Source organism: Meleagris gallopavo, chromosome 4 (assembly GCF_905368555.1).
Source record: "Meleagris gallopavo chromosome 4, MGAL_WU_HG_1.1, whole genome shotgun sequence".
Classification (NCBI taxonomy): domain Eukaryota; kingdom Metazoa; phylum Chordata; class Aves; order Galliformes; family Phasianidae; genus Meleagris; species Meleagris gallopavo.
Window position 1 is genome coordinate 16,083,879 of NC_139407.1, and position 25,106 is coordinate 16,108,984.

The window sequence follows — 25,106 nt, forward strand, 5'->3', positions numbered from 1 at the left end:
TGTCATCAGAAGCATCATCATACAAGCAAGATGAACTGATAGACCAGATCTCCATATTCATAGCCCCAAAACAAGCCCTTTAATCAGCAGCTTCTTGTCATTGGGGTGGGGGAGAGATGCTATGATGGAGTTGCTAGTTATTTTAAGACTTATCGATAGCATTTCACAGTGTGAGAGCCAATATAGTATCTTCATTATTACTAACAAAGAAATGAGAGGAGAACCACAGAAGGCTATTAATCAAAAATATTACTACTGATTATAGGCTTTATTTTGTAGGATAGTCTTGTGGCTGCAAATACAAGAATTGCCTGTACAGACAGATCTTTGTACTGTTTGGACAGCACAGTTGGGACCATTCTGTGGAGCTTGCAGCATTCAAGTCCTGATGGGAAATGAGTCAGTGAGCTGTATTTGTTTTTAGGAGAAGCTGCAAAAATTGTTTCTACGTTAGATATGTAGGGAAGGGTGCTTAGCTATTCTTTACATTTCTCTGCAATAGGTTCTACAATAAAAGAGCCTCATTCCATTTTCCACATTTGTAGAATTTAGAAAACCATGGAGATATTGTTCCTTATATTTCTAAAACAAAGACTTCCTCTAGTAATGTGTAAGCTCTCAGGAATCTCTGACATTTAGACTACTTAATAGCATTTCTTTCATTTTTTGTGCTTTAAAGCAAGTCTGCTACTGGCATTTATATAATGTCCATTTGTTCTTGTATTTAGTTTGTTGATTGCTTATGAAGCTCCATATTTAACAAGCATCAAAGTAATGAAGTGATATATACCCTATAAAAATCAATAGTTATAGAAGTAGACAGTCATCTTCCTCCCACTTTTTGTGCATATTAGCACTGGACTACAATGTTATTAATTCAAGGTCTATACATTTACCTTTTAGAAAGCAAAATCAATAATTACACTTAGTTATTCTATAGCAACTGCATTTCTCATATTTTATTTCCCATACATTGCAAATGAAGAAACTACTAGCAAATGTGTGGCTTGCCCAGAGCCATACCTGAAGTCCAGCAGGTCTGCACATTTTCTGACTTGAGAAGGAACTTTACCTCGTTCTGGAGAAGTACATGAAGACGATCACAGATCACAGGTCACACAGAAATGGATTTTGCTTTTGACATCAGAATTTCTATGGTGCTGTTTTTATTGTTTTCTTCTCTTTCTTTGACTATAATGGTTTATCATTCTGACTGACAGAAAATCTGCCTACCAAAAGTTTATTGGAATAAGGGGCAGCTGATAGCTATATTATGAAGAGAAGGATAAAGTGGAAGGTGAAGCTGAAAGACAAATGACTTAGATCAGGGCCACGATTTACTGCTCGTATTCACGCATAAGTATCTCCTGATTATTTAAGAATGCTTCAAAAACTACTTTTTTAGCACTGGATAATTAGAACATCTTCTCATTTGTTATTAAATATGTTTTGAGAATAGAGGAGACACGTAGCTACAACTTTGTTGCTGAGAAAGCATTGTTTAAGGGAAAGGATTAGGCTCTTTCTTTACTGTTTTTAGGCTATATCTTACTAGGAGCATTTGAACCCAATATTCTCATACGAACTAAAAACAAGCAATTTTTTTTTTTTTTTTCAAATATTCAAAGTTACTGAAAATAAAGGAAAACAAACCACAGAAATTAAGAGAGATATTCTGACAGTAGTGTTTTACATTAAATCCTACTTGGATAGGAATTTTCAGTGCTTTACTATTCTGGTTACTGTAACTTCAGTTATTGTCATCTGCATTTATGCAACAGGAAAGCTTGTGTAATGTAAAATTTTCTATTAGTTTAATGCAGGAGGGAGCAACTTCCCTAGGAAACTAAATGTTAGATGAGAAGAATAAGGATTCTGACTATTCTGTTACTTTAGTCACACTTCATAAAAATTCACTTTTCCATAATAATTTATGGGAGATCCTAAAAACCATGATTGCAAAAATACACCAATGTATGTGAACCTATGTTTTGGCATGTAGAAATTCATCCTCGCATCACTTTTTTTGCAAGTCTGACATTGATTTGCTTCCCTTTTTACACCTCAAAGTACAACATACATTGCTTCTGAAATTATTTATGTGGCCTAAAATTCTAATCAGTTTCTTACTAGTGCCAAGTATATCACCAAAGTTACAGCTTAATGATTCTTTCTGGGGAATGGAAGGGAGAACCTGACCTCCTGCTGCTAGTCTGGGCTTGAGCATAGTTAAATATGTTCCTCTGGCTCTGATCAAGTCACAAGTACAAGTGTTAATTTTTCTCACCTCTAACCTCACCTTTTTTGACTATGACCTTAATTACACGAGTTGAGTCTTGTGAAAGTCCTTGCTTTCCACAGAGAACATTCTGTCCTGCAATTTCACGGAATAACACTGAGTCTCTTAAGCAGGATAAAATTGCCATTGTTACTATTATTTTGTGGAATAGGTGTTGTTCGATGAGTTCTTTAGGATGACATTGAATTGTGCTTTTTTCTCCTTACTAGCTGCATTTATAATCAGCAGTTCTGTTACTTGAGATTGCGTCTATGATTTTATCTTGCACAAACAAGTTCAATTTGTTGGAAATGGAACATTTTCTACTATTCTTTCTGGTAGTTTATATCTAATGTAGTATGAAAACTGTTGAAAAATGTCCTCAAAACTTATGAGTTTGAAAACTCTAGTTTCAGATACAGAAATAATTTGTCTTCAATTATCTTTAAAATTATAATCAGTTGGAAATTAGAAATTGAACTACTTTTGCAACAGAGTGATTGAAATTTTTATCTAAATAATCATTTAATGCCTATAATATATCTACATCTGTCCATAAACTCTGTCATGGCCTGAAAATACAGTTCTTTTGGTATAGTTATCAAAGGAAAAATCACTTTACGCTGTGAACACATACTATCATTTAGATAATTGTGTTTGATAGTTACGTTTGTATATAGGATGTGATTATGATACCCATCTAATTTTAGACTACTGTCTCTGGGAGGGATATAAAGAAAGAACTAGATGTTCTTTTACTGGAAAAAAAAAAATTGTATACTTAATTAATTTAGTTGTTTTAGAAAACTGTTCCTTTTTTTTCTTTTTTTAAACATTTCCACAGTGGGGGGGGGGAACAAAGTAAACAACAGTGTATTTTCTAAACTCTTATTATCAGAAAAATGTGTTCAACGCATATTACGAAAAATACCAGCGTGCTTTTGAAATGCTTTTGCAACATAGTTTTTGTGGCAATAAACACATCTTTACATTTAAATAACAGCGTATTTTACCTCCTGTTGATGAGTACAGTAAGTGAATGTTCAGGGTCACTCTCTCAGATGGATTTTATTTTTAACATACATACTATTTCATTTAGCTAATCCATGATCAAGCAGTCTTCTTTTTCTTCTGCCTTTCCTTTAATTTCTTTGATAGAACTTGCCTGGGGATTCATTAAATCCTAATTCACAATACAATCTTAACTATGCTCATTCCCTGCAGTGTAGCCCATCATTGATTCTATGTAGATCTGTCCTTTTGTGAAGTAATTGCATATTTTCCACCTCCTCTAATTCTCATGCTAGCTTGGGCATTTCCAGAGAGCAGAATTCACAACTGTCTCCCCAAAAGACTAATATGCTCAAAAGAACCGGAGAGAAATTTTTTTTTGTTTGTTTTCAATCTTATAACATCATATAAAAACCATGTGCGGTCTGTTAACCCTAATACCTAGAGGTCCTGGCCAGGAAAAAATTTACTAATATCCTTATTTATATTAAAGCATGAATAATTTTATCAATGTCAATTATACTAGCTGTGCTTGCAAGCAAGTAGGCATATGTGTGCAATAGTGTGAAGATTTAAAAAATATATCTGTTCTTTTATGATCAAAAGTAATCTTATGAAGAGACTTATTTGTAAAGATACTGTGTAATGCAAATTGCAGTGCTGACATTTCAAGCACAACAGTTTTCCTACACAAAGAAGGCATTCTATGAAATATTGGTCATAAACTATAATTACAGTTAGAAGATTCAGTTTGCTAGATAAAAAATAGAACATTTTTCTTAGTTGGCTGATTTTTTTTGTTGTTGGTGATTGATGGTTTTTGTCTGTTTATTTTTTAATCAAAATGTTCTTATGCGTTATAAAAGCCTACAGGATGAAAAACTAGTTCAGGAGGCTGAAATAAATAGTAATAAAAAAAAAAGGTACCATGTGCATAAAATCATTGTTTATACAAAGCTCTAAGTTTCATCCAGGTTGCAAGTTAGAATGAAAAATCTACGTTTTCACTTCCATGTTTTTAAAGGAGCTAGAAAATTCTTAGAGGATTTTTGTCAACCTTCTTGACGTTCCTGTCACTAGTAAGATTTCCATTATCTTCTGTGGCATTTTATGAGCCTTAATGCGGTTTAAGCAAATAAAGGAAGCAAATTTTAGGTATTATGAGTGTAATTCATAAAGAATCTTTATCACAAATTATGTTCTCTCAAAACATATTGATGCTGAGACATCACCTTTCAATGATGTGAAAATGAACTGCTTAATGAAATAGTAATGTTTAGCTAAGTCCCTATATCCAAAGATGTCTCTCTGGAATTCAGGAATAATAACAGGGCAAGGTCTGTGATTTTATATGAATTATTTAAGACATTATTGAAACTCTGAAGCACGATACACTAGTATGTAACTTAAAGGGCACTTTTGTATGAAGTGAATTAGATCGTTGCAAAAACAGAGTGTTAAAACAGCTTTAGGTTTTTCCATACTTGAACCTATGCTTCAGTACTACTTTTTTTTCCAAGTCAAATGTTTGAATTTTAAGCGCTAAATTATTCTTTGCTGTTCTTTTTATTTATTTCAAGACAACAATAGCAAAGCAACTCTGTAAAGGGCAGGCTATTTGCTATAAATTTAAACTCCGGGGTGAGGGAGGGGAGAGAGGGAAAGTGTTTTTGTTAGTCCTAATAGATGGCGTAACTACTTTAGAAATGCAAGTGTAATGAGCAGTGTTACATCACTAGAAGTGTAAATTGTCTTTACCACAGCTCACCAAGTGAAACCAAGTCAAGACTTTGTTCTCATAGAGTAACATAATTTTTGAGTGCTGTCCTAAGATGTCTGTTAAAACTTTACCTTAACTTTCTGAAACGACAGCATCTGTTTGCTGCAGTTGTTGATGGTGGTGTTTCGAAAAGCACCGCTGGTTTCGGCCATTTGGGAAATTGTTACATTTGTTCTGTAGCCTGTTTTTTTTTTTCTGATTAATTGCCTGTGTTCATTTCAGTTAAGATCTCTGAAAAGCCCTTCAAGAGAAATGCTAGATGTTATTTTAGTGTCTTACAAAGCTGGGAACTATCACTTGGCTGGTCTTTTACAACCGGAATTAGTATTCCGACTAATAGGAAAAGATCTGCCTTTAAAAGATGGATCATTTCAATAGATACCCCCCAAAAAAGCTCAAAGTACACTTTCTTTTCCCAGCAACCTCTTTTGAAATCTGTTAGAGCTTGAGCTAATTGAGTTAATATTGGTTTTGGAGCTTAAAAAAGGAAAAGTCTGGTTACAGTTTTATGTGAGAAATATTGTGAACATCTCCTTTTCTCCTGTTTTCTCAATGGTTGCTTGTTGTCCATACTCACATATATTTCAGAAATGATTTACAGACATCAGTGTGTAATGGCCATGCATTTCCATTGCATTCGTCACATCATTCTAAATTCAGTGTGTATGAGAACGTACTTAGGAGGGTGATCGTTTATTATTCTATGTAATCAGATCATAAGAAGAAGTAGGGAAAAGAATATGACCATTCAAATCTTGCCTGATCTCATAGAATCATAGAATTGTTTGAGTTGGAATGGACCCTTAAAGGTCATCTAATCCAATTCCCTTGCAATGAGAAGAGATATCTGCAGCTAGAAAAGGCTGCTCAGAGCCTGCTCTCACCAGCACAGAGCAGAAGGGCTGGACTACTTCCCTTGAACTGCTGGTCACGCTTTGGATTCAGCCCAGGATATGGTTGGCTTTCTGGCTGCAGGGGCACTCTGCTGGTTCTGTCAAGCTTGTCAACCACCAATACCCCCAGGTCCATTTGGCTCTATCCTTACATTCCCCAGGTTGTACTGATAGTAAGGATTGCAACCTAGGTGCAAGACATTGTACTTATATTTGTTGAACCTCGTGAGGTTCTCCTGTGCCCACTGCATGAGTCTGTGTAGGTCTCTGAACTGTTTTGATCTCATGATTGTTTACTGCAGCTTTGTCTTTTCTTCTGAGAATCGGAACATTTGCATCTTACAGGTGGTATTTCAATATTGTGTTCATTGTACTACTCTTCATTGTAACTAATTGCCATCTGGAATTTTTCTTGCCTGGGATTCTCTAAGCACAGCGTAGTTAATTAGTTTAAGACTTTGGAACACATTCTTTGGAGTCCTTAAAAAATAAATAGTATTTTACTTATCTGTATTGCATTTGATAGAAAGAAAAACAGAACTGACACTTTCTCATTATCCTAGTAAAGGTAAATTTTAAAACTTTGCTTTAAAGTATGTTTCAGCGACCTGTAGTCTAAATGTATTTGTTTTATGGCAGGTGCTTCAGCAATTATCATTAATTGGGAAATTAGATGCTGATACTGTAGCAGCATCTTTATTCACTAATTGGTTTTGGCACATTTTAACTAGCTGAACACAGAACCATTCAAATGAAGCAGGTGAAGATTTGTGTGCAAGTGGTGATCCTGTGCTATGAATCAGTTCTCCTCCTCCTTCCTGGCCACAAACCAGGTGTTCTCTTTGGGAGTGTACACAAGACCTGAGGTGTTGGCCTCACTTGTTAGTAAAGCACAAGAAAATAGAAAGCAGGTGAAAAATTGAGCTACAGTCATTCAGTACTCATTCTTCATTTTTATTTTGACTTTTTGGGTTGCTACAGGGTCAAAAAAATCATGTACTTCTCCTTTGCAGACTGTTTTGTAGCTTCATCCATCTCTCCTCCAATTGGGAGTGCATTGTTTCTAGAAAAATGTGGTGTGGTTGATGTATTTCTTTTCTGATCCCAGAACCTTGGACTTTTTTTTACTTGACATATCTTGTACTTTCTCCTTTCTTGCCCATAGGAAAAAAATTCTTGGGGCTTGGATCAGTGAACTATACTTCAGAGTCCATGTACAGTGCATCATTTAATATAAGTTAGGTTTTCCTTTAAGTGTCTCTTCGCATCTGCTCCACAGAATGATGACCCACCACTGACATCTTGCAAACGGAAGGATTTTCATATTTTGAGCATCTATGTCGCTTCTCAGACTTCGAGTAGTAGAGTTTGCTATGCAGTAATCTTATTTTTTCTACTCAACCTGACTTGATTTTCTTGAAGATTTTGAAGTCCTGGAGGCTAGCAAACTTGCAAAACAATCAACAGCTTAAAATCTCTTTGTTGTTTTTTGTTTTATTTTTTAATTTTGACATGTTCCCTTTTTTCTTTTTTTCTTTTTTTTAAATTCCCTTCTATGCTTCTGGCTACTCTTACTTTTAGGAATTATGTGGTTTGCTTTCAAGGCCTTCCCATCTGTCCTTTCTTTTGTAGCTGTATAGGTACCATATGAGAGGGAAAGAACAGTTGCTCAAGACAGATATCCTTGACAGATATTATATTTTTACTATCCAGTCTCTGCCTTTTCTCTAGTATTGTTTTTCTGGGCTTCTGAAAAACTTGAAGAATTTCTTGAATATGGTGGAGTGTTTCCCTTATGTACGTGTAACCGAGGAAGGCAGTGTGTGTGTATGCTATCTATTCTGCTGCAGGAAAAAAAAATATTCCAGTTTTGTAGGGTGAAATGCCTCAAAGACTGCTTGACCTTGGCCTCATTGTTGATTCTAACAGAAAGAAACCTTTAGTCTATGAGTTTGTACTTAAGATTTTTTTGTTTTTTATGCTTTTTCATTTTAGTTCCTTTTTTTTTTTCTTGTTGTATGTCTCATTGATGAAGCTGCTTAGTAAAATACAATCTGTTCAGTAAAAAGTTGGAAGTTATTATGGCATATGCATTACTGGCAAATCTAATGATAGCAATAATTTTTACTGCACCAAGTGGTAAAAAGACCAGTATATTGGATCTATTCTAAAATATTAATTCGGAGTTGGGAGGAAGAAATTTGTAGCCAAATTAGGTTTTGTTACGCCTTTATGTGAGACATGTGGCATTGTGCTCTTAGGAAAATATGCAAGAACAGCATGTCAGGGCATCTGATAAAGAATAAAGGTGAGGGACTGAGTTGCATTCAGAGTGTGTTACTGTAGTTATAAGGCATTTGAAAGCACTTTGGTATAAGAGGTAGGGAAGAATAGTGTTCAGCGAATTATCTGTATAAGAATTTTGAGGAAGCTACAGAACTAAATAGAATACAGAAACTGTTTCTGGAAGATGTCCCAGCTGTCACCACTTAAGAAAACATTAAATCAAGAATCAACATAAATAAACATAATAAAGGTAGTAACATCATACAGGTTACTAACAGTGTGATTCCCTACAGCCATGTATAAAGTTGTGTTGTTTTAAGGTTGTGTTAAGTCCTTCAACAGCTAAGATGCTTTTGAAATGCTATGATAAAGGTCTAATGTGAAAAGATTATTTATTACATGCCAAAAAAATCAAATACTGTATCACTCAAGTGAGTTTAGGTCAAATTAATGCAATACGAAAAAAAGTCAGAAAATCTAATAACAAAGTTCCATAATAGACTATCCATTAAATTAAATATCATGTTCAAACTTTTTCTTCATCCCTTAAAAATAAGAAAAGCAGTTTGTCTTGGTGGAATATTTCAGACAGACAATGCAACAGAAAATAATGTATAGATCTGTAGAAGTATTTATTTAATATGGCAAACCACATGATAGAATTTGCAATAGGGAGAAAAGTGTGAGGTTTGACATGCCCGTTGTTCATTGGTGTATATATATATCACCATTAATACCATTTTCTTAATGAAAGAATGGGAGGTTTTTTTTAGAGATAGATGAGCTCTAGTGGAACACGAACTGAGAAGTAAGTGTGTGCTCTGGTCTTAGGTTCTGACTCTAAGTTTAAATTGGAATGTGTTCCCCTGGGATTCAGTTTAACTTCATACAAACGTTTACCGGAGCATTATACTCTGATCTAGATATGATTTTCAATGGTCTCATGCCTTATCTGTATTCAGTTTTTAGTTTAGTGATGGATTAAGTTGAAACCCATTGTTGACCTGGCGTTAAGCAGGAGGAAGAACTGGGTGACCAAATGAAGGTCTTTTCAGAAAAGAAAGATGCTGATTGTGTGATTTTTCAGTTGATAGGATGTGCATAGAACTACATGTACATGTTTTCATTTATTAAGTGTACATTCTGAAAACAGCTATCATTTGTATGTATATTCTGTATATGATGGCAAAGAATTGTGTAGACAGAAGCAACAGCAGTTAAAAATGGAAAGCTGAAAGATTTTATTTCATGAACAGAATCATTTACCTTTTTGTCTCTCTTTGGATCCAATGAAGTTTTCCTATCATTGAAACTGTGTGTAATTTAGGGGTAAATAGGACCAGTCTTAAAAAAAAACAAAAACAAACAAAAAAAAACTCTCAGAATCCTTATGTGTATTGCTCAGCTCCACTAAATTCACCCACAGAGGTTGTACTGAGGTTCATAGTTCAGATCGGGAATGATACTCACCACACTTGCAATGTTAGCACGCTCTGAGAGGTTGTGAGGTGCCTATGTCTATGTAAGACACCTACAGTCCTTTATGTAATATCAGCAAGAAGCATTTTTCAGACCTTAAATAAACTCCTTTGATACTTTGTTTATCTGTGATGCATCTGATGTACGTGACAATTTACTACATAGTGGGTTTCTAATTGTCCTTGTATACGCTAAACTGACTTGCTGTGTAATACAATGAATTTGTCTTTGTTTTTAATGGGATCTTTCATGCATGCAACCAGTGGCAGAATATCCTTTTGCAGAATTGGATAACAGTTATAAAACAGGTACAAACAGAAAAAGAGTGGATGTTCATAGCAAAATTACTGATACATGTCATCAGCCCAGATGAGACTGTCAGAGGAATGGTGACTTTTGAAAGAACAGAAGGCTGGTGAGAACAAGTAGTGAAAGCTGTCTAAGCACTGAGACTGTCCAGCAGTTTCAGCCTGAATTTCCAGCAGATAGCCCTAAAATAGAAGCACTCTTATCGCAGTGAGTACAGTTAATTTGCTCTAGATGAAAGATGTTGTAGGCAATTATACCTAAGAGGTCCCTAAGACCAAGTTTGTGAAAGCCTTGAATGAGCAAAGCAGGGAGGCTTTAGAACATCTTAAATAAGCATGGACACAGAGGAAGCTAAATTCAAGTTTTCTTATGTCCCTGAGAGCAGAAAGAATGAGACAGATTAGAACATACTGTGATTAGGAGATTATTGTAAAATAATATCACCAGTGTGATTGAGATTTCTGGAGATGCGTTACTATTTTTCCACTTCAAGGTTGTTGGTTTTTTAAATTACGTTTTCAGATATGTTTTTGTTTGTTTGTTTGTTTTTAAACTGGAGAAACAGTATTTCAACAGATGTTGAGGCATGCAGAAATTCAAGAGTAATACATAATAACATTCTACCTAAGCAATTTGAGCAGATTGTTGTTGTTTCTAGTGAGATAGTTGCAAAGAAACATCCAATTAAGAAATTAAAGCTAACTGTACAGCAACGTTAGTTGGATTATTGATCCTGTTGCTATCGCATAAGGTAGCTATTGCTATCATTTTAGGTACACAGACTATTGCTGCATACCTTCAGCATTGTACCTACAATCATACAGCAGCATGGGTCGTCTGGCCTTAATGAGAATGCAATCCAAACTCTGGTGTGAAAATATATTTTAGAATCTTTCACTTATAAGTGGAAACAGATTGCTGAAAAGTGCATGTAAATGTTGATTCAGAGTTGAAAATGTGCCAACAGGCTGCTAGTAAAATATTTACTGATAACTTTAAGATGGAAATATGTCTTCCTTTTTGAGCTGTAACTTCAATTTGAAAGATATTTATAGGAGTAGGTTCACATTTATCTATATATATAGACTATGGAACTGCATTTGCTCTTCTGGCTATTTCGTTTTCTAATTTTGTTCATATTTGGCACAGTAAGAAAAAAAAAGTTATTTCCATGCTATCATTCTCTGTTGAATATGGCTTCAAATATTTTGGAATTGTGTGAAGGCAACGCAGTATTTCAGCTCACTGTAGGACAAAAATATTAATTTTTATTTCTTTGTTTAAGGCAAAACACATTGTAATGTGAAATCTAATCATAGAAAAGACACAAATGCCAAGCAGTTTTTCATTGTAAAGAATGAATATTGGTTGTTATTAAAATTAGATAATGCTGTAAAAGAGATAAAGATGTGAACAATTGCTTGTGAAAGGGAATACTTTTTTTGTTTTAGAATTTTCTAATCCTACCTACTTCAAAGTCAGATTTCTTCTTTTTTTTTTTGTTTTCCTCTAACATCTTTGACTTCCTCTTCAATATTACTGCATTGTTTACCATTTTTTATTTACATTTATGCAGTCTATTATTCCAAAATTTACATTTATGCAGACTATCACAGAATCACAGAATTGTAGGGGTTGGAAGGGACCTCTAGAGATCATCGAGACCAACCCCCCTGCCAAAGCAGGTTCCCTACACCGGGTCGCACAGGTAGGCGTCCAGGTGAGACTTGAATATCTCCAGAGAAGGAGACTCCACAACCTCCCTGGGCAGCCTGTTCCAGTGCTCCGTCACCCTCACCGTGAAGAAGTTCTTACGCACATTCGTGCGAAACTTCCTATGCTGCAGCTGATGTCCGTTTCCCCTCGTCCTGTCTCCACGTACCACTGAAAAGAGACTGGCCTCACTGCTATGGCCGCCACACCTCAGATATTTATAAACCTGGATCAGGTCCCCTCTCAGTCTTCTTTTCTCAAGGCTAAACAGACCCAGTTCACTTAGCCTTTCTTCATAGGGGAGATGCTCCAGGCCCTTCACCATCTTTGTGGCCCTCTGCTGGACTCTTTCCAAGAGATCCCTGTCTTTTTTGTACTGGGGAGCCCAGAACTAGACACAGTACTCCAGATGAGGCCTTACCAGGGCAGAGTAGAGGGGGAGGATCACCTCCCTCGACCTGCTGGACACGCTCTTCTTAATGCACCCCAGAATGCCATTGGCCCTTTTGGCCACGAGGGCACACTGCTGGCTCATGGCCAACCTGTCATCCACCAGGACACCCAGGTCCCTCTCTGCAGTGCTCCTCTCCAGCAGCTCATCCCCCAGCCTGTATTGGTGCATGCAATTATTCCTCCCTAGGTGTAAGACCCTACACTTGCTTGTGTTGAACCTCATCCGGTTTCTTACTGCCCAGCTCTCCAGCCTGTCCAGGTCTCGCTGAATGGCAGCGCAGCCTTCAGGCGTGTCAGCCAATCCTCCCAACTTCGTATCATCAGCAAACTTGCTGAGGGTGGCCACTATCCCCTCATCAAGGTCATTGATGAAGATGTTGAACAAGACCGGACCCAGCACAGACCCCTGGGGGACACCACTGGTTACAGGTCTCCAGCCAGACTCTGCACCACCAACGACGACCCTCTGCGCTCTGCCAGTCAGCCAGTTCTCAACCCACCTCACTGTCCACTCATCTATCCCACACTTCCTCAGCTTTGTTATAAGGATGTCGTGGGAGACAGTATCAAATGCCTTTCTAAAATCAAGGTAGATTACATCTACCGCTCTGCCCCCATCCACCCAGCATGTGACAGCATCATAGAAGGCCACCAAGTTGGTTGAGCACGACCTCCCCTTGGTGAACCCATGCTGACTACTCCAGATAACCTCCTTTTCTCCCAGTTGTCTAGAGATGGTATCCAGCACAAGCTGTTCCATCACCTTTCCAGGGACAGAGGTGAGGCTGACAGGCCTATAATTACCCGGATCTTCCTTCTTGCCCTTTTTGAAGACCGGAGTGACATTGGCTATCCTCCAGTCTTCAGGGACCTCCCCTGTTGTCCAAGACCTCTCAAAAATGATGGAGAGCGGTTTGGCAATGACCTCCGCCAGCTCTCTCAGCACACGTGGATGCACCCCATCAGGTCCCATGGACTTGTGGACCTTAGTACTGCCTAGGCGCTCACGCACCTATATATCAAACTTTACATCTCTATGCATTCAACTTCCAGTTTCTTCAACTTCTCAAAAGGAGCCTCAAGTCATATCTTGTCTATAGAGAGCAAATGAACTGTATGTAAGTAGAAGCGATCTCAGCACTTAAATTTTTAATAATGAGGAAATGTAGGAGAGTTAAAGACAGATCTGCTGTACAAGTGCTTTTGAGATGTTTGTGTCAGAATGGTTGATTCTGCACAGCAAAATCCAGTTGTCATGAAATTATTCATGAATAAGTGTCTGGCATTAAAGCTGGAGTACAGTAATAGCCTCATTTTTTGTTGTTGTTTTTTTTCTTTTAATCTGGTGCCACCATGATACTGTGATATACTAATGTCATTGTATTGAAATTAATTGTTTTTAAAAAGTCAACAACATTTAAGCAGTATATGGGACTGGAAAAGTCAGCTTTTTCTGGGTTCACTACGCTGAACAGTGCATTGTGTTGATATACTCAGCTAGTGAAGTTTTGCTTGAGTGAAAGCAGTTCTGTCAGAGCATGGTTCCCACTTCAGTATTTTCTGTTTATGAAAAAATCAAATTCAATCCTTACAAGACAAAGTAATAGTGATCCAGCGAGTGTTTCTATCTCTGGGCGATCTTATGTATTAATAGTGATATGCCATCATACATTGACAAGGAATTACCTTTCAGAACTCTCATGAGATCAGTTGAGCATTTCTGATGTGGGAATAACTAAGACTTCAGTGTAACCTGTCATGTAAAACTGTGCTTTTTATTCTCAGGAGCACTCTGAAATATTTTGAGTTATCAATTTCCTTTCTGTGATGAGAAACATCTGCATATTCTTCTTCTAAGTCAAAGTATTATGCATATCTGTGTAATGAAAATCTTGCCAACCAAAATAACCACTATAAAATTAATCAGTTGTTCATTTTTATTAGTATATTTGTTAACTATGCTAGAGGTGGGTTTTTGTTGTAAGAGAAAAGAGGCGTTTTTTGGGGGGAAAAAAGAAAAAAAAAGACATTGTTTTGATGGGTAGTGAGTGATCTCTTATTTTCTTCTGGCTTGTTTACTCCTTTGTCAATACACTCTTTTGTGGAGATTCCTCATACAAAGCAACAAAAAAAGAATAGCTATGTATGAAGATATGCTACAGAGGGAGAGAGTATTCGGACATGCTGAAATAATTTGATCATTTCATATATTGAAGTACTCAGACTTCCAGGTGGCTGAAGGTGAGCTCAGAGGACTTCAGTCACTGTATACAGAGTAGAGATAGTAACAGGTGAAATCATAACATCAGAGTTCAAGCTTCATTGAAATAACAGTCTGATACATACTTGGATGTTTTGCTTTGTTGAATAGGTTACACCATGACTACTTTTCATTTGGACTTCCTTGCTGCTTGTCTCAGAGTAGCTATAGATACTAACCAACTGGATGGTGTTTGTGATGATTATTTTAACAATTTTCAAGTATTGTTTTGTTCAATGTGAGAAATAAAAGTGATGATGGGAACTGAATGTCAGATTCCCTTGCTGAATTCACTGGAGGTTTCTTTGGGTGCTTAACTATGACTTCTGACGGAATCTCTATCATACTCTCACCTTGAAAACATAAACATTAATTGCAGTTTTTAGAAAAACTGAGTTCAGTGGTGTTCTATTGCATTACTGAACGCTTAGTGAAAAGAAAGTTGCAAATGACCGGCTGAAAGAAATTTAGCAGGGCAACAGTGTATCTACTTGCCCTGCACATGAAATCCACATTCACGTTAGGGGTGTCTTGGTTAATCAAACATTACTGCATTAACAATGCGTGAATGCTAAAAATATCTCATGTAGAGGCAGAAAAGATAAAATACAAGCCTCTCTAATTTTTCCTTCTTGAGGAACAAAGACTGGAGCACTGAGTTATAGTGCACAGTAATGTGTAGAAAAGTTAAATAGTCTTTGTCCTGCCTTCAAATGTAGGATTTCACCTGGGAAACCTGCTTGAAATCTATACTAATTATAAGTAGGCAGTTATGAGTAAGTAAGCTAGCTGATTAGTTCAAAATCTGATGCTGTGGTAAATGTAAAACAATGAACATGATTTTTTTTTTGTTTCGTTTTTTGTTTTTTGTTTCTTTTTAATTCTAAAGCATCTGAGTTTGGCTTGCATTTACGTATAGAAAATGCTGACTGTGTTAGCTGTTAAGACTAGAGCATAAGCTGTTTGGGATGTCTTGGTTGTTTTTTTTTGTTTGTTTGTTTGTTTTTTTTTGCTACAAGATTTAAGTGGGGACCTAAGTAGATTTTCTCAATATAATGTGTTTGTGTGCAAAGCAGTCCTGAAAATTGTATTTCCCTCATTACTCCACTGCTGTAAAAGGGCTTCCTGGTCTTGACTAATCCTTTCTTTTCTGCTGAACTATAAATTTTCAGATACTGATCTCTGTTTTTTTCTCACCTGCATATTCAAAGATGAAATGTGGGTGCTATTCATTTTAAAGCCCTTCTTTCAGGAACTTTTTGAACACCAACTTAATTTTCGGTTTTGCTGCACTGATCCATTAATGGGCCACTGATGAAGCTTAGCTTACTGTGCTCATTAAATTATTTTGATTTTTTTTTTATTTGAAACATAATGTACTTAACAAAATTGAAAATAGCATTTTTTAAACCTATTCCATGTATGTTAAATGACAGGACAAGCATCAGTGACCGCAAATGAGAACAGGGAGTTCTGTCTCATCTTCAGGAAACACTTAACTGTGGGTGATAGAGCATTGGCACGTGTTGCTTGGAGAGGCTGGTGTCTCCTCCTTTGAGATCTTTGAGGGGATGGGCCTGATGGACTCAGAGATTCCTATCCATCATTCTCTGATTTGGTGGAGTGAATTAGCAAAGAGCGATTTAGTTTATGTATATTAAGTGAAAGAAGCTTTCAGAACTAATAGGAGCAGTAAAAAATACAATTAAAATGTAATTAAAAAAATAGAGTGAAAAAACTGTTTTTCCTGCTTATCATTGATGACAGCATAGACTGGCTGGGATTTTGAGACTTAAAAATTTTATGACCTCAAGATGATATAGAAAGAGTTATCAATCAAAACAAACAAAACACAATGTTTTCACGGTGATCTTGAGATGCATGGTGAATCTACACCTCTGTTGTATACATTTCCATAATTAAGGTTTAGAAAATGCTGCAATTAGAATGTTTTGTGTACCTTCTAAAAGAACTTCAAAATATTTTAAATGTAAACAAGGTCTTTATGTTCAGTATTCGTGTAAATGTTTAACATACATTAGTGTCCTATCTGAAGAGTGCTACAGTATCAAGAGATGATGCCAAGCAGAATCCAAAATAAAATTCAACTAGGAACAATGTGTGTTACTCTATAAGTGACCTCTTAATTAAAATTATTCAGCAAAATTTTAGGAAAGGGTTAGCTACTTAGAAGCATCAGATGAGTGTGCTAACTTTGATAGATTTTGAATTTAGGAACAAGGTAACTGGTCATCTGCAATACCTCCACATTTTTAATAGCCTTATCTTATCCCTGCTTAAGGCCATACATTTCCAGGAATCACATGACACTTGGAAAACTTGGTAAGTACAGTATTTGCCCCTGAAGTTATTATTGAAGCACAAACAGCTTTAGGATGAAAAAAGTTAATATACAGAGCAGAAAAATAAGCCATGTGTGATTAAAACTGTTGAGCAGTGCCAGCAGAACTTGAACTCTTCACAAAGAATGTCAAACTTGCCTTGGCTTTGAAAATGTTCCTTATCATTGTGCCATATTTTACTGAAGGATAACACTTATTTCTGAGTGAGCAAGTTGGGGAAAGGAAAACTAGCTCCGGTTAAAAGATAGAGGCATTTTCCCTCTGGAAAGCCTTTTACTCTGGAAATTATAAAGATGAAAAAGTAATGCAGTCAATTGCATTGGCATTTTGCTTTTCAAAGGAGTATTATGTCATTCAGAATACATTATTTAGTTATTTTCAGTAATGATAACAGTAACTAACAGTGAAAAGTAGTAAAACTCCCAATGCTTTGGCTGGTGGATTTGATAAAATGAAATGATTTAAGTGTTTGATTTTTGATTTTTTTTGTGGATAATTGGTACAGTGTATGCATTCAGCACATAGAAAATAAATACCTCTGGCTAAGGAGCAAGCAGTCAGTTAACCACCGTTAGACTGGTTTAATTTGTACTTTTTGTTTTTATGTATCTTTAAATAATGAATTGAAAACTTTTTAGAAAGGTTAAAATAATAATAATAATAAAATTTTTTCGGTAGTGAATGCCATAATGCTTTTAATTCCTAGGAATAACTCTTAAGTCTTAATATACGTAGTGTAAATAGAATCAGAAGACATTCTTCCTAGACAGTTTATGGCAATAATGTATTACGATTTACCACTGCATACCTAAGTTTTACTAGAAAGCTGCCTTTAAGCAAACAGATTAACACAGTTGACATAATGGAGAAGCCATGATATCTTCATTCAGTGTCTATTTTTCAAAGCTTCTGGCTTTGCCTTGGATGACTATGCAGTTTCTTAACATTTCAAATAACTGTATTTTCTTTCAAAAAGACTCAGGGAGCACTGGGAAGTAAGGAAGGCAGCTATTGTGCTTCTGCTGCACCAACACAAATTAACCTCCACTTGCCACCTTGACTACTCATTGTGATGGCTGTTACTTCTTCCTAGAGTTGTGGGAAGGAGTTAGTCACTGAGTGACAAGTTTGGGGTGTAGTGAGATAATTGGTATCTGCAGAATTTACACAGCTTTGCATATGCCCCATGTGTTGTGAGCTGTGGTCTCAGCAGCAAGGAAGCTTAAATAGTGAATGATCCCTCTAATTCTGATTTTCTTCAAATAATGTGGTATGTGGAACATTAGATTAAGATGATTTCTCTGTGGGGCTTGTTAGATAGAGGTATATGTGCTTCACTCTTTTTAGATAAAGGAAAATAGAATTTTATAAGTCCTGAAACATAAAGTGACCTCAAAAAACAAATGCCTAGCGCTACGTAAATGCTTATCAGCCTAGAATTCAGAAGATCAGTGGAAGTCAAAATGACTTTCAAGGAAGTCAAGCTCCACTCAAGTTTCATAAGTTTCACATGTTTGATTTTTTTACTTTTATTTTTTAGGCAATAAATACAACCTAAATAGTACTGTAATTTGTCTCTGTTGATTACGCAGTCCAAATGATGAGAGCACCCATTTACATTGGGAAAAAAGCATAACACTGGACACAAATTCAAAGCAAAGCTCTGAAGATTATCAGATTCCGAATGAGACAGCATTGTTTATCTTGATGCTGCTGTTCAAATACTAAACACTGGAGTTTCTCTTTACCTTGTCCTTTTCTTACGCTCTTTCTCGTTCTAGTTCATTTTTCCTGGCTTGTTTTATGGAGTTCTGGTGGATAGGGGATCACAAAGGGTAGAGGCTATTTTACAGAAACCAAACCAGTATGACTTGCTTGGCATCTGATTTATATTTTCTTTATGTGCACATTCGGTATTTCAGAGTTATGTGGCAAATACTGGCATACACAACAGGCGTAGCTCTCTACTGAAAAAGCACACTGCATCTATTGATCAGGGATTTAATAAAGCTGCTTCTTGTCAACTGTCATCAGATGTGCCCAGTGAGTACCTGTTAGTACCTGTTATGCAATTATGGAGAGATGATGAGGAGGAAGTGACAGGAGCCAAACTGCACCGCCCTCACTCTCCTACCTGTTTGAAATACGCTTTACCTTCAATGACAGTATCAGCTAAGACATTGCTGTAATTAAGCATTCTTTCTTTCTTTCTTTCTTTTTTTTGTAATGGAATCCACTCTGATATATATTCTATTTATTGTCTTTTCTGTCAAATTTAATCATTTCTGACAAGTGTGAGCATGCCTGTCTTATCCTGATACTTTTGCCTTATCTTTACTTTCCTTCTCTTTTTTTCTTTTTTTTTTTTTTTTTGTCTCATGTCCACTGATGGGTGGATTACTCATAGAACATTTTTAAATATAATTTGTTTATCTGAAAATAGAAACTGCAGTTCTTCAGTAATAACAAGCTCTTCTATCTAAACAGTCTCTATTTCATTTCGGTGCTTTCATTTTCTTCATGTCTTATCATTTTTTTCATTTGCTACTGCTGTTAATCTGACATCCTTTGCTAAAAAAAAAAAAAAAAAAAAAAAAATGTGTTTTATTTACAGGGCACAGCCTTTGGAAGTGCTCCTGTATCTTCTCGCAGGCAATTATGTGAGTCTCTTGAATTCTGCTCTGTGTTGTAAAGATGACTATGTGTTCATGTGCTGTAGCATGGCATGCCAATATAGAGTTAATGCCCTGAGGTCAATATTCAACCGCTGGTGTTGCATATTGCCTGTAACGTGCTTGTAGCTAACAGCTTCTGTTGACTCCTTTATTTCTTTGCTGTGTTTTGTCCAACACATTGTAAACTAGGGCTGTGCTATGTGCTATAGAGTTGCAAGAAGGGAATAAAATACCATAATGACTCAAAGTCTGGAGGGGAATAAGTATAATATTCCAGTTAATGTATTCATAATGAATAGCATTTTTAAAGCCAAAGAACATCCTTTTCACATTCTTCAAATTAAACTTTCAGTTGGATCTTAAAAAACTAAAAAGTGGAAAATCGAGCAACATGGTCTAAGGCAGGTGTTACTAAGACTAGCTGTATTTATATTTGTTCTAATCAATTAAAGAACATCTTATCCCCAACTCTGGGGACTGATAGCGGACTTTTACTGAGGTATCTCCTTTATTTTTTCCTTAAATCCATTGAAAGTATTGACAATAGATATCATTTCTTTGGAAAAACGAAAACAATACTCGATTGCCCCCATCCCTCATTCCCCCCCTCCGCATCCACCCCTTAAAATAATAATAATAATAATAATAAGCAAGAAATCACAGCTGTGATTTTAAAAAGGAAATGTTTATGTTCTAACTCCAGAGATCTTTCTGCTGCTTTAATAGTGTGTGTTTGTGTAAATGTGTACAGTGAACATTTAGATGCTCACAATACCATCAGACTTTGAGATGAGGACTTGTTCCTTCGGTCTATTTCTGTCTCTCTCCTCCTAGCTTGAGTTGAATGTCCATTCTAAACACACTGGTGTCTTCCATATACATAAAATAAACTACATCCATGTACTGCATTATTATAATTACTATGCACTGCATCACACCACTGAATGTCAAAAGGTTTCATCACAATTTAACATTACAGGCTTATTCATAAAATACAGTGCATCTTTAACAGTGCTTTGTTGTTGGTAATCTAAATGTGTTGCTTGCATAAATTCACCAATGCTGCTCTGGTGTATTCATAGGAAACATGTAATATTTGTCTATGAATGTGAGTCTTAAAAGAGGAACTAAAAATATGGTCTGTATGTCATTGTCCTTTCTTTTATGCAATTATCTTAGCTGTTTCTATTCTGGATATATCTAAGGGGAGAGAAAGTGAAATATCAAGATGAAATACTTTTCATGAAATATAACTGTGCTGCTATTATAATTATTTAAGGTATGGTGGAGAGACTGAGTATTCTCACTGAATGTAAATTTTATCCTTCACAAAAGCAATGCTGAAATTATTTTTTTTTTTTTTGTCTGATGTGTATGATATTTAGCAGTCTGCTAAATTGAAAATTTGAGCTTCTGTCTGGTTTACTTTCATTTAGGCAAATTCACTACTCTTTTACACAGTTAAGAAAAGTATTGAAGACTTTGGAAGTACGCCTATGTTGTGACATGCTTTAACATGCTTTTTTATAAATAATAAGCATACCTGATGTTACTCCTAACATCTTCCTTTATGGCATAGTATCTTTGTGTATCATTGCTTGAGTGATGACGTCACCTAATGAAGCATCTGAGATCTGAACATAAGGAATTATGTGAAAAGGACAGAATATCTGGAAAAGTCAGGGTAATAGTTTGCAGGATTAAAGATGCAGAACAGTAAAGCAAATGAAGAAGAGTGGATAATGATTGCGTTGAATGAATACACAGATGCATATGTAGGAAAGAGTGGTTGGTCTTAAGATTGGATTATGAAATAAAGATAAAATTAACATCATTAAAATGGTGAGAGGGGAGATGTAGGTTTAGAACTGCGTACATAGAGTGTTGACAGTGCCTTGACTGGGAAGCAATTGGAAGCAAAAGAAGTATATAAGTGAAGAGATCCATAACATTAGGGAAAGTTATTTCAGACAGCTATTTTCTGCTTTTATGTGTACTAGAAAGCAGTGAAGATATGGAGCTATAAATATATTGTACCAAAACTCATCTTCTAGCCATTGGTGTCAATTTCTCTGGTCTTGTTGAACACTGTTATTGTTTACTTATGGAGGTAGGAGATGATGATGCCCGGGAATGCAGAGCAGAAATACTACTGAGCAAATAGTGTCCTATCATGCAGCAGTTTAAAAGTAGGCTATGTTTTGTTATTGTTGTTGTTGATGTTGTCAGTGATCTTTCAATCCACTGCAGTAAACAATATTAATTTAAAGATTTTAATCTGCTGGAGACTTGTAACTGCTTGTAGCTTTTAATTGCCTTGTAGGCAAAGGTAGGTGATGTAATATGGTGGTGGTGTTGAGAGTCACTGAAAGGTCATGCACTTCTGGGCATCAGAAAGTGTCAGAGACATCAAGTATCATCTGTAGTAGTGCTCTGTTATGACATCTCTTGTAACCCAGGGTCTCCAGCAGTTGCTGGTGAAATGTAGCAAAGTAATGAGTGGTTGAGACTAAGATCTGTTTAGATAATATTTTCAAATAACAACATGCTATTTTTGAGGGGACATTTCCACATTCTGGCATCTAGACTGTTGTGGATTATACCCTGGCAGAAGTTGAGCACTACAGTCGTTCTCACACTGCCCCCTCCCAATGAGATGGAAGAGGGAATCAGGGTAAAAACAAAAGAGATGAAGTACTAGTGAGATAAAACACTATTTACTGAGATGGAAAAGGAAAATAGTAGTAGTAATAACAATAATATGTTTATTTGCAAAACAAGTGATGCACTACCAATTGCTCACCTCCCACCAATCTCCAAGCAGCTGCTGCCCCCCTGGCCAAATCCGCATGGATTTATGATTTTTTCACATGATGTCATGTGGCATATCCCTCTGGCCAGTCTTAGGCCAGCTGTCCTGGTTCTTTCCCCTCCCAGTTCCTTGTGATCCCTCAGATAATTGCTATTTATCCCCCTTGTCTGGCAGAGCAATACAAGAAGTTGAAACATCCTTAGCTCAGTGCAGCCACTGCTTAACTACAACTAAAACATCACTGTGTTATCAACATTGTTTTTCTCCCAAAGCCAAAGCGTAGCATCATACCAGACATAATTAATAGAAAAGAAAATACATCATCAAAACTGTCATCTGAAACTAGAACACAGATACAGAGTAAAAGGGTAACTGAAAAGTACCAATATTGGAGTTAAGGCTCCTTAACAGAAGATAAAACTTTGCTATTTGAAATGCAATAGGCTGTGACTTAGTTTCTGTTTTACATAGAAGACACAGAGTGGAATTAAAACAACATACAATCTAAACTAACCAAGGAAATCTGTTATTAGCAACAAAATAAGGTGCAATGACAGAAGACAAAGTGAATGGGGAGTCCCTCCTTAAGCTACAGGGGGAGGAAATAATGATGACCAAAAAAAAAAAAAAAGAAAAAAAAAGTAATATTGAGATAAGAATATATCATTCACCAGTTACTGACACAGGCAAAATAGACTCACTTTAAGGAGATAAATTAATTTGTTGCCTGTTGCTGACCACAGAGTAGAGCAGAGAGAATTAAAAAAAAAAACATCTTCCCCCACCCACTTCTTCTACTTCCTTCCCCAGATGCTCAGGAGGTTATGGATTGCAGTCAGTATATTACATGAGGATGCATGAAAACCACAGTTCTGAAAATGTATATGTTCTTTTGAACTCTTTTTTAACTGCATTTTTCTCCTGCATAGCCACATATTAGAGTCAGAGTTTTAACTTCATATCTGCTGATAAACCGTTGGATTAAGCTGGTGCATCTTGAACCAGATTATGAATCTTTAATTTTGTTATATCTATAGTACTTTGTATCCAGACAACTTTATTTCAAATATTTTTTCTTGTTTCACCTAAAATGTCTACCCAGTATAAGCAATTGACAGTTAAGGGCAACAGTGGGCATTACTTTTTAAGAAAATGTCTCATCATAGACATACAATTTGGGGAATTAAAAATACTAGCCACTACTCGGAAGAATAAAATTAAAAGGAATACATAGACAGAGAGAGAACCTTTCTGTAATAGATGTTTGATGAAAGAAAGTAGAAACTAAAAAAAAAAAAAAAGAAAAATCAATACAGCAATGTGGTACCTGACAATCAACTTTACAGACAGAACAAATTGGATCAGACACTTGAGATAGCGGTATTATATCTAAAGAATTTTATATCATCTAATGATAAAAAAAAAAAGTACCAAAATCTAACACAGTTAAACTAACCTTTAGCCAGGATACTTCATAGAATTTACTGACAAGGAGAACTGAAATAAAAACTAAAGGAAGCAAAATTCTTAGTTTCTTGATAAATGACATTTTAATGTATTAATCTCAAAACTTGAGACAAGCTTTTGAGTAGTTTAAATGCAGCTCTATAGTTCTGTTATTGGTTTTGTTAAGAAAAAGCATGAATTAAAGTAAAAAATGTGTAGAATGGAAATTAAAAGACTTAAATTCTTGGAGTAGATCATTTGAGTTACAAAACAAGTGTAATAATGTAATTGCCTGCTAAAAGCAGGTGATGGTTTCTTTGGTCAGCTTGGTGGTGAAAATGAAGAAGGTAGATATGATGCTGGTAAACTGGTGTGTTTTGACCCTCATGGAAGGGTGCAGCCCTCACCCACTGTTCATTCATAGGCCACATACAAAATTTTGCAGTGTAAGCATCTAAGAAAATGGAAATGTTAAATGTCTTAATATGATATGGGTTTGCCAATTTGGGTGGTAGGTCTCTAACTCTACAGTAAGACTGTTATCAGTTACATGAGTTTCAATCTGAAGTAGTATTAATATCTTTGCCTTAATTCTGACAGATAAAATGAGTATTTATATGGTAAAATTTACCAAGGCAACATTGATCAGTTTAGTCAACTATCAAGAAGGAGGGACTTCAGGAGAACTTAAAGGATTTGACTACACACATGCAAAGGAAAATTTTTGAGGCCAGTAATGTAAATAATTAGGTAAATAACATATAAAGAATTAACCTTTGAAGATGTCAGTATTTTATTTTATCAGTTGTAGTCAGTTCTTAGAAAAATATATGTTGAAAGCAACAAATTGTGAAGGAAAATTGCAACAGAAGCAGAAAAACCAAAGCTGTTTAGATGTTCTATTTGTCATAAAATATGTAGATTTTTAATCCCATAGAAGCTTTGATTTATGCCAGGGTAATGTCCAGCATTTAGTTACTGTCTGTCTGGAGTATAGATACTAGGAAAAGACTTTCAATCATTCAATTCATTATCAAAGCATTAAGGAAGTGTAATATAAATCGTGTAAATATCAATAGTTCTTAGTATCTATTGTTTTACATTTTTGGCTTATAATTTGTAATATTTGTAAAACATTTGTAAAAATGACCTCATCTGAGAGTCTCCTGGTAAATTAAATTTTAAAATTAATTAGGAAATTATCCATTTGACTGAGTAGGTTTTTGATGAGATTTTCAAACACTGTAATATATTCTTATTTAGGCTTATTCTATTGTAATTCCGAGTTGTACTCCTGTTAACTTTGGTGGATGTAAGATCATGCTCCATTTTTGCAAAATGAGAAAAT

The 25,106-nt window shown here is 35.8% G+C and overlaps 1 protein-coding gene across 5 annotated transcripts in view; it reads left to right on the top strand.

The window, feature by feature from the left end:
- Positions 1-25,106, top strand: part of CCSER1 (coiled-coil serine rich protein 1) — a 623,472-nt gene that overhangs the window by 469,106 nt on the left and 129,260 nt on the right. Inside the window, exons 9-10 of one of the 5 annotated variants that reach the window (XM_085222275.1) lie at positions 7,385-7,401; positions 19,440-19,485. The exons of 3 other annotated variants lie outside the window; for them this stretch is intronic. In XM_085222275.1, the coding sequence (XP_085078401.1) occupies positions 7,385-7,401; positions 19,440-19,485 (63 nt within the window). The remainder of the gene's footprint in view (positions 1-7,384; positions 7,402-19,439; positions 19,486-25,106) is intronic. One more of the 5 variants, XM_085222273.1, reaches the window with a different exon arrangement.